Below are 15,536 nucleotides of genomic sequence, written 5' to 3' on the forward strand. Positions count from 1 at the left end.
GGTCACCTTTATTGCGCCAACGTAAGCCCTACACCGTTCGTGGAGGTGGAGCCATTATGTTGATGTATAAGGGCACTTGCATTGGTGGGAGCAAGTTTGTAGTGTGCACACTGACTTAGGTTGACATGAGCTGCCTTATGTCAGCCTAGCGCTGTAGTGTAGACTAACCCTCGTTGAACTTACAGCCCACACAGAGGGGAAGGGACTTGTCCAGGGTCACCCACAGGCCACACATCTCCTGAGCCCCAGCCCAGCGCTCTATCCATTGGACCCTACTTCCCCATCCCCACTGAAATACTCAGATAGCCTTGCCCCTATTTCTGAGAGCTCCTCCCCTCCCAGGCTGATCGCAGACACATGGAGGAGTCCTTGGAAGAGACTGCGGAGCAGGAGCAGGAGCTGCGGATGGCCAAGAGGTCTCTGGAGAGCCGCCTGGAAGAGGCCCAGAGGAGCCTCAGCAGGCTGTCGCAGGAGTACCAGGAGCTGACCGCCTCTCACCAGGAGGAGATAAAGCAGAAGGAGCAGCTGAGGAGGGCGAAGAATGAGCTGGAGGAGCAGAAGCGGCTGCTGGATAAGTCCACAGAGAAGCTGACGAGAGAGGTTTGTGAGGCTCCTCCCTCTCCCAGCTGATGTCGCTCTTAAAGCAGGTGGGGGGGGGGAAGGAGGAGGGAGGGTGTTGCCCATGGTGGCCCATGGCTGCTTGGCGAGTTACTGCACTGCACTTGGGACATACAGTCTTTGTGCAGCGTGGCCACCTGAGTCCCAAGAAGCTCACACAGGAGAGTGTTTAAATCCCGCCCCGCCCCTCCAGTCTTACACGGGTGGCATTTGCTGCCAGGGAGGGGCGATGCCCGTGCAAAGGGGCTGGAGGATTCTGATATACCCGGCAACCCGCTTGAAAATGGGCCGTGGCTGCCTTGAAAGGTTAATGCTCAGATGCAGGTTTGTAAGCCACTCTGCTCCCTGCCCAGCACGGCGCCTTGCTGGCTGGTGATGGGGAGCGGCCATTTTAGATGCATTGGGCTTGATCCTCTGGGCATCAATTAGTGTTGCCAACCGATTAGCTGGCTACATCCGAGCTGGGCCGTATTGGCCCACAGGGTAGGGAGATGGTCTGAGAAGCCTCTCTTCTCCCTCCTGGGCATTGGGCCTGTCTCATGCCTCCCCCTCCCTCCCTGGGTCCCCCAGTCACCCTCTCACTAGCAAATGGCTTTATTTTGCTCCTGCTCTGTCTGGAAGCCCTCTAACAAAGTCCCCTTTAAAACTTCTCCTCTATAAACCCACTGTGTGTTCCAGACTCACTAGCTGCATGCACAGGGTCTCATCCTGGGATGCCCCAGCCATAGGCACCAACTTTCTGATTTCCCCGGGGGTGCTCAACCCCTGCTCCATCCCAGCCCCTGCTCTGTCCCTTCCCCCAAGGCTCCTCCGCCAGTGTCACAGCTGATCAGTACCTAGTGGGAGGTGATGGGGAGGGAGGAGGAGAAGAGGAGCTGATTGACAGAGCTAGAGGGCTTGGGAGTTGTAGGGTGAACTCTGGTATCCAGGGTGACTCATTCTGCAGCCCTCTGGCTCCCCCAGGCTTGCCAATGAAGTTCCCTGGAGGTGAGCTCTGGTGTTGAAATGACCCTCGCTATAGGTGCTGCGGAAAAATCTAAGCTAGGCTGTTGGGTGACCTGCAAGGACTTTGTCATGTGGCCCAGCGGGGTGAGCCAGCTGCATTTAATAGTCGTTTCTGTGCACTAAACCTCTGCTTGGAGTTCAGCTTTTGCAAGTCTTCATCGGCCGTGAGCGCCATTCCTAGCAGATTCAGCTCTGTCCTACAAACCAAGTGTCTGGGGGTAGAAAGGGAGAAGTCCAGCCCACTGCCCAGTAATGCCAGGGACACCCTCTTACTTCCCCCTCTTCCTCTTCATGGTGGTGCTAAACCTACTAGATGCAGTGGCATCGTTGATCCCTATGTGGCCCGGGGGAGATGCTTGGTCGTGGGCACTAACTGTACTCCATCCCCTCTCTTCTAGCTGGACCAGATGTCCCAGGCGTCCCACAGCTCGCTGGCCACGCTGCAGTCACAGCTGGAGGAGTACAAGGAGAGATCCCGCAAGGAGATCACTGATTCCCAGAAGCAGGCTAAGGACCGCACCGCGGAGCTGGAGAAGATGCAGTTTGCCATGGGCCGGCTGCAGGACGAGGTAGGCCGCTGGCGCTCGTGGGGTTGCCTGGCTTGCTGCCTGCCAGGGGCTGTCTTTGCAGAGGGCATCTACAGTGTGTGTGCCAGGAATCATTAGAGCTGAGAAGATGCTGACGTTCCTCATCCCCTTTCAAATTACCCAGTATCCTGTCTCTTCCCTGCCTCAGGCCAACTTCCTGCCCCAGCTCTGGAAGTGTAGCCCTGTTAGAACTCTAACTCTAGGCAGCACAAGAGCCTCCTTGTTCCCAATTCCAGCAGAAGAAGCTGCGTTCGTGCATCTACCCGGGACCGGCCGCGTTCTGTCCATGAAGTCAGCTGTGCTGAAGGGCAGCACCAGGGCTGCGTCACCAGCAATCACCGATCAGAGCTGCTCAGTAGCCACATTAAGGGTTGAGCATCTGTATCGGCAAGTGCTAGCAGGCACCCAGTCGCAGTGGGGGTGGCCCTGCCCCCGGGCGCCCAGTGCCCCCTACGATGGGGTGCTCCGGGCAGTAGCTCGGTCAGTCTGTAGCTTGGGCCGGCTCTGGAGAGGCCCTGCAGTCAGAACTTCGTGATTCTGTTGTGCAAGCCAGGAAGGAATCTGCCTTCTTGCATCGCTGGACAGGGCTGCCGGGGCTTGATTGAAAACTGAGCCTGTCCCCATTGAGCTGGGCTGGCCCTCCAGGGCTAAGAGGAGTGACAGGTAGTGGGGTCTCCCGCTTAGCTCGGGCAGGCAGCTGCTCCCCTCTGACTGGAAGCACAGACTGGGCAGATCAAAGCTGGAGTGATTCTCTCCTTCCAAGTCAGGGGTCTCCAACCTTTTTGAGCGCAAGATCACTTTTTGAATTTAGGTGCAATCCAAGATCAACCTCAAATATAAATACCCTTGCCCCTTCTCCAAGGCCCCACCCCTGCTCACTCCATCCTCCCTCGCTCACCCGTCTTCCCTCACTCCCACCAGGCTGGGGCAGAGGGTTGGGGTGCAGGCTCTGGTCTTGGGTTAAGGGATCTGGAGTGTGAGAGGGGCTCTGAGCTGCTCTTGGGGCCGGCAGTTGGGATGTAGGAGGGGGTTCTAAATGCAGGCTCTGAGATGGCGTTTTGATGAAGGGGTGCTCGGGGCTAGGACAAGGGCTTAGAGAGCAGGAGGGGGTTCATGACTAGGGTAGGAGTTTGGGATGTGGCCTCCAGCTGGGCACTGCTGGTGGCTCCTGGTTGGTAGTGCAGTGGGGCTAACGCAGGCTCCCCCCGGCCCTGGCCCGCTCAGTAAAGCAGCCAACAAACTCCTTCCCGAGTCCCGTTGTGCTCCCTCTCTGCTTTGTGGAGAAAGGATACAGAGTGGAAGAGGGGGCACCTTGACATCAGCGTCCCTCCCTCCCCTGCCTTGCCCTGCACAGAAAGCAGGAGACTCCCCGGGACAGCTCCAAAAGAAATGGGCAAGAGATGAGCAGCAGTGGGGAGAGGCAGCTGAAGTGCCGGCACTTGATAGCCTCTTGGCCAAACCAGTCAAGATCACCTGTTAGAGGCTCCAAGATCTACCAGTAGATCCCGATCGACTGGTTGGTGACCACTGCTCCAAGTGAAGCTGCAGTGTCTTGGCCTGCCTGAGACCAGACGTGTCTGAAGTGCTGCCTGTGGAACCCAGGAGATCAGTGCTGGGCCACAGCACCTGTGGGTGGAGCGGGGCTGTGTGTTGGCAGGGCGGCAGAGCTCTGCCCAGCTGTTCCAGTCCAGCTGCCGAGAGACCTCTGCGCAAAGAGGGAAGCTCTGTTGTGGCCCAGCTCTGTGTCAGCATCATCCCTCCTGGCAGGGTCTAGGCATCTTGGCAGGCTGCAGTGCAAGGTGCATGCCCCTCCTTGACCCATGTCAGGGTGGTTTGTTTTGTTTTCTTTTGAGCCCAGAGCCATTCCCACCCCGCCCCTGCATGCTGGCTGCTATGCAGAGAGCCACTTGCTACCTGAAGTATGTAGCTTGCTTGAGCCTGGCCCCTCCTATCACCCTGATGACAGAGCTGGATGTTCTCTGCTGTGGCTTCCTCATCCTGCAGAGAGCACATCCCTGGTACTAGGCCTGGGTGACCAGATGTGTCCTTAGACCAGAGCCTGATTGCGGGAGTGGAGGAGGTTCTGCTCTCACTGCACCATGCAGAAATGGGGGCTGTTCTCTTTCCCTTTCCTCCAGCAGGCCTGTATGCAGGGGGTGTGTGCAAAGGAGATGAAAGCACCCCCTCTATTGTCCCTCAAGTAAGCATGCTCTGGCCAGCCAGGGGAAGGCAGGAACAACACGCTGCCCAAGCCTCCCTCTCCCATGCTCTGGCCAGCCAGGGAAAGTCTGGGGCTGATTTCTCCACTCACCGTGGGAGGTGCATTCACACCCTTGCAGTCCACTTTTACAAACAAACCACCCCCCACAGAAATTCCTGCATACAGGCCTATCCAGCCAAAGCAGGTTGGCTGAGGCTGTCTGCAGGGCTAGTGCACTCTGCAAGCGTCAGCTAGACCAGAGACCATTAGGCGGGTCTTTCCAGGGTTAGCAAATACAGGGCCGACGACAGACTTTGCCAGACCCGAGGGGCGTGGATCTGCCCTCCCCTCGGAAGGAGTGGGGCCTTGGGCAGAAAGTGTGGGGCTGGGGCTAGACCCCCGTCAGCAGCTTTGGGCATGTGCCTCTTCTGCATTACACTGGTCCTACCAGGCCCAGTCTATGCTTCTTTCTCCTATCCCATGATTTTCTGCTGCTGCACCAGTGAGCCAGCTTGCATGGTCACTAGGGAGACCTGCAGCTTCCTGCGTTCTCAGGGGGGAATGCGGGGTAGCACGGTAGCTCTGTGACTCCCTCTCTCCCTGCAGATCACACGCCTGAAGCAAGCCCTGCAGGACAGTCAGGCCGAGCGGGAGGGCGCCGTGCTGGATAAGGAAGTGCTGGCCCAGCGCCTGCAGAACCTGGAGCAGGAGATGGAGTCCAAGAAACGCTCCCAGGACGATCGCTCTCGGCAGGTCAAAGCGCTGGAGGTTCGTTTCCTCTCCTTGTCCCTTGGGCTGCTTTGAACTTGGGGAGGCAGAGGGAGCTCACTGGAATGCAAGAATTCAAGTGCTGGAAGGGTGAGGGTCCCCCGCTTCCCCGAGGAGACAGCTTCAGTCAGCGGTTGAGGGAGCTCATCCTCGTTCTTCCTTGGAAGAGACTTTATGAGCAAGTCCCCCCATCTCCGCTGGCCTTGCGGCAGTCCTGTCTGTGCTGTGTTTCCCCCCCAATGTCTCAGCAGCACTTCTGCGACCAAACAGTGAAACTGCAACTGGCTCCTTTAGCACGGCACAAAACAATGCCACACCCCCTTCCCGGGGCCCTGGCCACACCCTGGCAACTAGACTGGTACTAGCGCAGCCTCTCATGCTTACACCATTCCTGGGGTTTACCCCATTACAGGCCCATAGTCTCATCCATGACTGTGTAGTGGGTGGAGGCCGCATCTCCAGGTCTGACTGTGTTCTTTGGAGTCCAAGCTTCTGGACTGGCTGGTTTTGCTGCCCCAGTTGTGCAGGTGCTGGTCAAAGGGTTCTCCCCAAGAGCACCTATAAGCTCATGGTCAGCTCTGCCCTCCAGCACACGCAGACAGCAGGCCAGTCAACACTGCCACAGTAACTTCTGCAATCAATAGATCGGAAAGATCCTTGGCATTCAACCCTGATTGCAACCATTTTCTTTAAAGGCCAAACTCTGACAGTTGGGGGGGTCCTTTTGTGGCATAACCCTGCCCCTCTCCCCATAGTGCTCATGAAACCATGAAAGTTAGCAGAGCCCAGATCTTCCCCTGTTTTTTCAGAAGGACTCTTTCAGCTCCCCGTCCTAGGCTTTGGGGCTCAGGATAGGCATTCAAGAACAAGAATCAAACTTTCATGCAGCAGCCATGGACTTCAGGCTATTAAAGGCAAGGAGCAAATATATCTGCTGTTATGGAATTTTAAAAGCAACCAAGTAAGTTTAAGAGTAGCCAGCTGGCCCATCTTTGTAAGGGCAAGACAAAGTCGGCATGGAGCCAGACACTGGCAGATGCCTGGCTAGAAAAGATGAGGAGGAAGAAGTGAGAGTTTACCCCAATGTTTTGACCATGCCTTACAGCAAGTACAACAGGCACTCAATCCAGGAGAGCATTTGCTGCCAGTCTGTGGCACAACCTGTGAGCTACAAAGCCTGCCTCGAACAGCAGAGGGCAGAATTGTCTTCAGAGTCTCCCATTCACTCGGAAATAGGACCTTTTGTAACTTTCTTGAATTGCCAAGTAGCTGACTTAGTTTCCGCTCTTTCAAGCATTGCAGCACAATTGCTCATGGCAGAGAATTGTTCTGTTTCCAGGGCTCTTTATTTGTGGATTTATAAAGCCGCTATTTTGATCTGAATGCCAACAGCAGCTTGGGATTCTTTGGGCAGGTCTGTAGTGACCTGCAACCAGCCTTACGGTAAAACTTAAATTCCTTTGGATCAAATTCAAGTTCTCAGTCACCAGTAAGAAGCTCCCAGGCAGATCCAAACCAAACTAATCTCTTGAAAAATCAAATGGCTTTTCCAATATGCAATAGAGCAGAAACAGAAGAACTTTAGCACCTGCCTCAGACACGGTAGCTAGAGATCATGGATTTCCAAGCCACGTTTGAGCTTGGCTTCTGGAAAGGCTTCAAATGTCCAAGTAAACTATAGAGTTTGAAGCCAGCTTCGTGGCAGTGAGACTTAATCAGGGATCAAACTTTTATTTCCAAGCACGGTTCAAATCCCAAAGCAGACCAGCCCTAAGGCTGCTTAAGTGACTTTATGCTGCAGTCTGCATTGAAATCCCCATTGCTCTGCAGCACAGTGAGCCTGTTAAAGCTCTGGAGGAGAAAAGATCCCTGCCCCAAGAGAAGGGATTTCTCAAGGGGAATCTATCTTCAGATTGGCTAACAAGTGTCTCCCTTTGGAGAAAGACCGAGGAGTCCTGTGGCACCTTAAAGACGAAGGAATTTATTTGGACATCAGCTTTCATGTATCAAAATCACTTCTTCTGGCACATGGAGATGCCTCGGGTAGGACAAGGTGGTTTTGACCCACGAAAGCTGATGCCCAAATAAACTCCTTCATCTTTAAGGTGCCACAGGACTCCTTGTGTTTACAGATACAGACTAACACGCTACCCCTCTGAGACTTCCCTTCAGAGAATGGAAATTGACAGTGCTGGAGGCCAAGGACTAGATCATGTCTGGCCTTGGAGAATAAATAGTTTTCCAATTCTGAAGCCCTTTTTCCTTCTTGCCTGGCCTGTTGGAGTCCTTAGAAAGTTGCAGCTCTGAGGAAGCACTTAATGGCCAGGATGAGCATTTACCCATGAACAGTGGTAAATGTTCATGGCTGTCCATCAAAATTAAAATGGCCACAGATCTCTGGTTGCCTGCCTTAAGGTATCCTTGCTCAGCACCTCTGGAAAGTGCGAGGCCCACCTAGAGTTTTTGGACGCTCGGCATTCTGGAAATTCAGCCAATGGTGTCTCCTGTTGAGTACCTGGGCCCGAGTACCCAATTTTGTCGATCTCATTTTTGAAGTAGAGTCATGGCATCCAGCCGAGCTCTCCCCCTGAATTCCAGTCAAGCTCAGATCCTTACTCCAGCACTCCCTGGTCATGTCTATGCTACGCAGAAGATCAACGCTGCTGCGGTCGATCTTCCGGGGTTTGATTTGGCATGTCTAGTGAAGACCTGCTAAATCGAACTCCGAGGGTTCTCCCATTGGTGCCGGTACTCCTCCTCTTTGGGAAGCTGCCGAGCATTTGGTCCTGTAGACTTCCTGCTGCGTGGACAGCAATTTAAGATACACAACTTCACCTGCGTAGATGGGGTCGACATACCTTAAGTCAACCTTCCACTCTAATGTAGACTAGGCCTCAGGGTTAACTGCCAAGCTTCATCACTTCTGACCAGCCTGTTGTCTTTGGGTGCAGCAGCCCATAGGTCCTGGGGATTGCCCTGTGCCTGATCCAAGGTCAGAGTGGGGGGCATTAAGCTGCCCTAAAACAGCCCTCCCCAGACTCCAAAGCTGGAATAACATTGGCTCTGCTCACAGGACAAATCCAAGCGTCTCGAGGTAGAGCTGGACGAGGAGAGGAACACGGTGGAGCTGTTGACTGATCGGGTTAACCGTAGCAGAGACCAGGTAGGAGAGTCGTGCTGCAAAACGAAGGATTTGAAAACCATACTAGAGCCTAGCTTCATCCAGTGAGTTAACAGAGACCTGCTGGGATGCGGGGAGAAACAGGAGGAAGGGACACAGAAGCCCTTCCATGGGTGGGGGGAGACTGAGGGCCACCCGGTACTGGGGGAGGGGGACAAAAAGGAAGATGAAGGTGGTGGTAGGATGCAAGGAGCCCTTGAAGTGTACAATAAGCTTGGCTGACAGAAGCTATGAAGTCCCACTAGTCAAAGTGCCCTGCCTTGCAATTTCGCTGGATCGGGGCCATGTCTCGTTGGTCTGTGTCTGTACAGCACCTAGCATAGCGGGGCGCCTTGGAGATGGAGAACTGAGGCCTGGAAGTGGGGACTTGCCCAGGAGCCCTGGTGCTCCAGCAACCAGACAGCGCCCTGTGAGGCTGGTCCTTCTTTCTAACAGGTCAGCATTGCTTTCCAGGCTTGCATCTTACGCTGCACGGAACCTACCGGGGGCAGAGAGCAGCCCTTAGCCTGGCTGATTTAACATGACTACTTCCTGGATGCGCTCGGCTGCTGACAGACTTGTCCATGGAGCAGGGGCATAACTATCTGGCTCTTGGCTCTCTTCTAGTCGCAGTCCTGTTCTGACACAAGGAGCTAGTGGCTAGGACACAAGCATCAGGAGTCTGGATCCTTTTTCCTGGCTCCATGACTGAATCCACTGTCCAGACCTGAGCGAATCCCTTATCCTGCCTGTTTACCTTAGCTTCTCCATCTGCAAAACTGGTAGGGGGTGGGGTATCACTGTCTAAACTGTATTTCATCCTCCCAAGCAACCTCTGACCAGGAGCTACTGCCACTAGGTTATTCCTAGAAATAATTGCTCCGAGCTAACTTCTTTTCTGCTCTCTTCACCCCCTTTCCTCTTTTTGCCAAATTGACAAATATAGCAACAATTTAGGGCAAATAATCCCCACTCTTACGGGGCTCCCTGCTTCACCGTGTTGCTAGAGCTGACTGTTGGGTTTTGACAGTGATCCTCTGAGCACAGTCTCTGTTGTTTTCTGTCTGGCGAGCTTAGCATCTCCTCCTAGTGTGCTGGAAACCTCTTTTGCACCTTGAATCCCTGTAGCAACAGAGTCCTCTAGCGTGTATAAAAGGTAGGAGGATGGAGACGCATCTCATTAGAAGAGCCAGCTGCCAGCAGATGCTGTTCCTCTGCATTTTGCAAACTGCTCTGCTACTGACCTAAGCCATTGCAATTATCCTGCTTGAATTATGGGTTCCTGATGTTGGGGCTGTCCCTAGCAGGGGTCTAGGGCAACCTGCCACCCTGCCTCTGTTCCACTGCTTCCCGCCTCTTCTTGCCCCTGCTCAGCCCCCAGGGGATTGCCATGAGTGGGGGTGGGCCCTTGGTGCAGGTGCAGGGAGGCAACTGCCTCAGCCTGGACCATCCCATCATCCATATATCAGCTGCAGGCCCCAGAGCAGCCTGGGATGATTACTGGGGGGGGGGGGGGAGGGCTGGGGCAGAGCCCCCCCCCCCCATTGCAGTAGGAGTCAGAGTTACCCAGCAGCCTGCTCTTCTATCACCCATCTCCCAGCAGAGCATCCTGGCCACAGTTCAGAGAAACCAAGTGCAGTGGGCTAGGAGATGGATGGCAGAGTGGAGCAGGCTGCTACATCGCTCTGGCTCCCACCACCATGAATGGTGTGACCCCCCCCCCCCCTTCTGCCATGGGGTCCCTAAAGCAAGGGGCCTAGAATGGATGCCCCGAATGTTCATGGACGGGATATCTCTACCTGATGCACCTCCTTTCTCTTGTGTCCTCCTCATAGCTCTCGTCTCTGTGCTGCTGTTTTCTGAATCTAAATTGCATAACCCTCTTGATCCTGACCGTGTGTTTTGAATTGCAAGTGTGACTATTGTAGTGGCACAGAGAGAACCGGTTACATACAGGTGGAATGGCTCTCTTGGGTCTTGAATTCTCTGAACAGGATTCTCCTCCTCTTTGTCTGTGGCTTATGGATAAGGCTGTGAGTCTGTCACTGAGGTCACAGAATCAGTCGCAGTTCTGGACCTCTGAGTTCTGAGTGGGCAATGTGGCCAAGTCCACCACCAGCTGCACCTGTTGCTGCTGCTGGAGCAGCCCCGAGGCCAGCTGCTTGGCTGCTCCTCCCTTCTTCCCCACCCCTGGACCAGCCAGCCCTTGTCACTGAATGGGCACGCCCAGAACAGCAGCTGGCTCTGCCCACTGCTTAGTCTCCAGAACCACAGCAGCTGCACCCCAGTTCAGGTATTTTTAGTAGCAGCCATGGACAGGCATGGGGCTGTCATTTTTTGTTTACTGCCCCCACCTCTCAGTGGCTTATTAAAAATGTTCATAACTAAATCTTAGCCTTACTTATTAATTCTTATTGGAACCAGACCTGGCAGTGCTGTGAAGGGTATTCTGATTGGAATATAGACTAGAACTGGAAGGGACCTAGAGAGATCATCAAGTCTTGATTCACAGCAGAATCAAGCACCATCTTAATCTCCGACAGGTGTCTGTCCAACCTGCTCTCAAATATCTCCAGTGATGGAGATTCCACAATCTCCCTAGGCAGTTTAATCCAGTGTTTAACCATTGTGACAGCAACTTTTTCGTAATGTCCAACCTAAACCTCCCTTGCTGCAGTTTAAGCCCATTGCTTCTTGTCCTATCCTCAGAGACCCAGGAGAACATTTTTTCTCCCTCCTCCTTGTAAAACTCTTATTTGTTGAATGCAGTCTATACTTTGTCTGTTCCCTTAGTTTCTGAATGCCACCTATCCGCCCCGTCCAGCTATTCTAACTCACTTAGCCATCAGCAGTCTATGGAGAAGCTGCAAAAAACAACTGCTCCCCTCCCCCAACCAATATTTGAAGACAGGTTCCACCACAGTGTACTCTCCTGGCAGCCAAAGTTTTTTCAGACTCATAATAGTTATTGAATGGTCATAAATTTTCCATTACGTGCAATTTACATCAGGACTTGGACATCCCTTTCTCAAAGATCTGCTCTTGCTCAGACACAGATCATGCACTCGGTGCAAAAATTGAGTGAGGTTCTCTGGCCATCGTTCATGTACGATGTCAGGCTAGATCAGAACGGTCCCTTTTGACTTTAAAATATACTTGGAAGGCAATAAGCACTCAGAAGTCAGAGCTTTGTGTTTTCAGACTTGGGAAGTGAGGCACAAAAATAATTATATCTGGATTTCAAGAGCTTCAGGGCAGGGACACTTTTTTTTTCTTCTGTGTTCGTACAGCGCCTAACGCCATGGGACCTTGGGCCCCTAATTAGGGGTCCTAATCATGACTGCAGTTCAAATAATAAAATTAGTGATTCTTATGGCTGCATCTGATTCCTCTTGCCTCCAGGGGTCCCAGTCCAGCAAGTTAAACTGAACTTCTTCTCTGTTAAAGCTGACACAATGAGGTGGGCACGGCCACATCCATCAGTAGGTGCAGAGACGATTCATAAGCAAAAGGTGCCAGAAGTGCACTGCTGATCACGGATGTCTTAAGAAAATCTCTGTTCACTCTGTAGCAGCAAGAACATCACTTCTCCAGCCAGGCCTTATGGGGGTGTGACCCTGCTGTTGGGACAGACTTGTGCTAGTGGAGCACAGCCACTGCGCTTGGAGTAGCAGTGCGTGGCTCTTGGCAGAGGTTCGGGCCAGCTATCCGAGCTCCGATCCAGGGGCTCGAGTGTCCACGGCGATCTCACTGTTGTTTGTAGAGTGCCAATGGGAGTCGGAACCTCCCAGCTGCCGTGCAGATGTTCCTGCTGCGGTCTTGACTAGTGTCAGTTAAAATGCCCCTCGGTTCTGCTTCCCAGACTGATCTGCACCCACCCCTGCCTGGCAAAGGGAAGGGTGTTTTTAGCAGGGGGCTGACAGCGTGTCTAGCCCCTGACCTAGGCTGATGTTAAGAAAATCAAAAGGCTCTATCTGGCTGCTGAGTAAACAATGATCTAATCTTGCTGGGGATGAAAGGTGCTGCTGCCTCTTCGCAGTGTCTCCTGTGCAATTAACCAGCATCAGAGACTCTGCCAAGCCATGATCTCAAACAGGGCTGCGCCCTGCTGCATATGCCTCTCTTCCAGGGCCCTGGGTGATCACGTTGTCTCGTTCACTGAACCCAGCTGCTGCAGTAGAGGAGCAGCATGCGCAGGTGTGTGCTCACACCAGCCATGGGCCATGAACTGTTCTCAGCAGCTGTCCCCCTTTTAGTGCTACTTCATGTCGGGCCTGCAGCCTGCCAAAGATGCATCCCCTTGGGAACAGCCCTGGAACGCTGAGATTGCCTTACGTTATCTCCAGATTCCCAACAAGGCTCAGATGAAGGCCTAGCATTTAGCAGAGGCATAATCAGGGATTTGGGATGGGGGTTTGGTGTCTTCCTTGTCCTGGCCTACTGGCTGATCTAGAACAACCATGAGCAGTAGGCTAGGCCAGGCTTCTAGAAACGGTTTGTTTGTCCTGACTGCTCAGACCGAACTCTGTTCTAGGTGCTGTATGAAAGCCGCCCCTACTCCTAGCTGTGGCCCCCAGGCTGTTGCAAGGAGAACCAGACTCTCTCTTTGTACAATGGCTTTCAGCACCCACTGCACCCCCATTGATGTAATGGGATAACACTGCCTGTTGTGCCACATTTTATGGGCCAGTCCGTTCCACTCCAGGCTGCCACTGATGTGACTTCATTGATCACCGAGGGCATGTGCTGACTGGCGGGTTAGGCCCTAATGACTTTGGTTCTCCCAAAATGCTAATTGTGCCCAGCATCTGTTGGCTTTGGGAACACATGGCCCCTCTTGGAAGACAGGCTACAGATGGGGAAACTGAGGCATGGTGGGGAAGGGACTCGGGACGTGTAATAGTCAAGATTAGAATGCAGGAGTTCTTGACTTCCTCCCCCTCGGCCCTCTGGATGTATCCAGGAAACCTCCATCTGCCAGGGAGAGAAATGCCACTGGCTGAGAGAAGGTAACCCCTAAACAAAACCAATCTTTCTTCCTCCAGATTGACCAGCTGCGCGCAGAGCTGCTACAGGAGCGCTCCAGCCGGCAGGACTTGGAGTGTGACAAGGTCTCCCTGGAGAGGCAGGTAAGGCTGTGGCCAGACGCAGGATTCAGGCATCTCTTTCAGCGCCGGCAGCCTGTGCTGCTGCACAGCTCTGTCTCTCCGGCTGCGTGCGTGGGTAGCCGAAGGCTGCGCTTGTGGCCTCTTGCAAATGCAGAGACCTCGAGGGTTGCCGGTCTGCCTCCGCCTCCCAAGTCACTAGGCTAGAAAGTGCATTTAATCCAGAATGTCCTTGTGACTCATTCGATCATCTTCCTCTGATCCTGGAAAAGCTTCCTGATAGAGAGCTTTCTGGCCATGGAAGGGTCCTCAGAGGAGAAGGGTGAAAGGTCCCCCTTGGCTTGGGAGTTTTAAAACTAGATTGGAGAGAATGCTGCAGACTGTCTCCCCCTCCACCCCCATGGGGAGAGGTGGGGATTGGTGTCCCCTGGAGCAATAGGTCTGTCCCATTTCTACTGCCCACAATGTGATAGTGTTTGCCTTGGGGCTTCAGGCTACTGCAGCAGCAATCAGTCCTGGGCCCTTTAAATCATCACTGGAGCATCAAGCTATGTGCTCTGGGCAGTACTAAGGGTGGCGAGGGGGGGGGGGGGGGCTGGCGATGTGGTACGCTCCGGGTGGTGCGCAGGGCTGGCTGCCCCAGCCCCACCCCTTCCGACTGATGTCCTGCTCCTTCTGGGAGTATGGAGCCAGCTCCCCACACTTTGTTCAGGGGCCCCACGGAGGCTGTTGGTGCCCCAGTCTTGGATTAGTCTATGCTGGTTTGTCTTTATCAATAAATATCCTCCCACCTCTTCTACACTCTTGTGGTTTCTGCTATGCTGCCCCTGCCCTCTCTCATCATTCATAAAGCTGTCCCCTCTTGTTAGCCTCCTCAAAACCTGCCTCTGCAGTGACAGCTGCCGAAGAGTTCCTGTCTGGCTCTGGCTCTGGCTAGACAAGCCAGGACTCCTGCTACATTCTGCTTCTTGTGGTGTTTCACCCTTCCCTGGCCGCCTAAGACTTGGGGGTCAGGGTGGACATGAGCTCCCTCGGTGTGATGCTGTTGCCAAAGGGTAACGCAGCCCAGGGAGGTCGTGTAAATATGGGAATCTTTGGTAAGAGCAGGGAGATTATTTTACCTCTGTATTTGGAACTGGTGCGACTCCTGCTGGAATTCTGTGTCCAGTTCTGGTGCTCGCAGCTCAAAAAGGAGGTTGATAAATTGGAGCGGGAATTGAGAGAAGAGCCGCACAAGCAATTAAAGTATTAGAAAACCAGCCTGACAGCAATAGACTCCAAGAGCTCAATTAACGTAACTCAACAAACAGAAGATTAAGGGGTAAGTAGTCTCAGCATCCACCTGGAGAACAAATATTTAATAATGGGCCCTTCTATCTAGCAGATCTATCTTCTAACACCATTCAACAGCTGGAAGTTGGAGAGACATATTCAGTCTGGAAATAAGGTGTAAATTGTTAATGGTGGGTTGCAGGGAGGTGGTGGTAATTGACCACTGGGACAGTTTACCAATGGTCATGGTGGATTCGCCATCACTGACCACTTTTTAAATGGAGATTGGATGTTCATGTAAAAGATCTGCTCTGGGAATTACTTTGGGACAGTTCTCAGGCCTGGCTTACCCATCACAATGGTCCCTTCTAGCCTTGCGATCGGTGACCCTGCTGTGTTCCCAACTATTCTGTGCAAAAAAGAGTCTGTGTGTCGCCAGAGATGGCACAGCCCACTGCTCTGTCGGGCCCTGTTGGTGTCTCGGGAGGGTTCAGGAACATGAACAGCAAAATGCTGCAAATGGCGGAAGTGTTTAACCTCCTCTTGAAGCAGGGACAGGGGTGAAGAGCTTCAAGATTTTTTTCTGGTGGCATCACCGCACCTCCTGTTGCTGGTTGTGCGGCCCCTCCAGCAGTGTTCCAAATGCAGCTAGGATAATTAGGGGTCTCTTCCCCAATTTGCACACTTAATATTCAGTTTATTGCACACGCCCCTCTCGGGGCCCCAGGCACGTTGCACCTTGTTCAAGGATCTCTTAATGGATGTGACTTTTCTAATCCTGTGGCACTCCCATAAACCTCTCCCTGCCTGCAGGGCAGTGA

General features: G+C 53.3%; 1 protein-coding gene across 3 annotated transcripts in view; it reads left to right on the forward strand.

The window, feature by feature from the left end:
• CGN (cingulin) overlaps positions 1–15,536 on the forward strand; it is a 73,460-nt gene that overhangs the window by 43,002 nt on the left and 14,922 nt on the right. For all 3 annotated transcript variants that reach the window (XM_075906931.2, XM_075906930.2, XM_075906932.2), the window contains exons 13-17: positions 343–600; positions 2,022–2,192; positions 5,017–5,178; positions 8,252–8,341; positions 13,384–13,467. In XM_075906931.2, coding sequence (XP_075763046.2) covers positions 343–600; positions 2,022–2,192; positions 5,017–5,178; positions 8,252–8,341; positions 13,384–13,467 — 765 coding nt within the window. The remainder of the gene's footprint in view (positions 1–342; positions 601–2,021; positions 2,193–5,016; positions 5,179–8,251; positions 8,342–13,383; positions 13,468–15,536) is intronic.

The sequence above is a fragment of the Pelodiscus sinensis genome, chromosome 22 (assembly GCF_052426305.1).
Source record: "Pelodiscus sinensis isolate ZL-2025 chromosome 22, ASM5242630v1, whole genome shotgun sequence".
Taxonomy (NCBI): Eukaryota; Metazoa; Chordata; order Testudines; family Trionychidae; genus Pelodiscus; species Pelodiscus sinensis.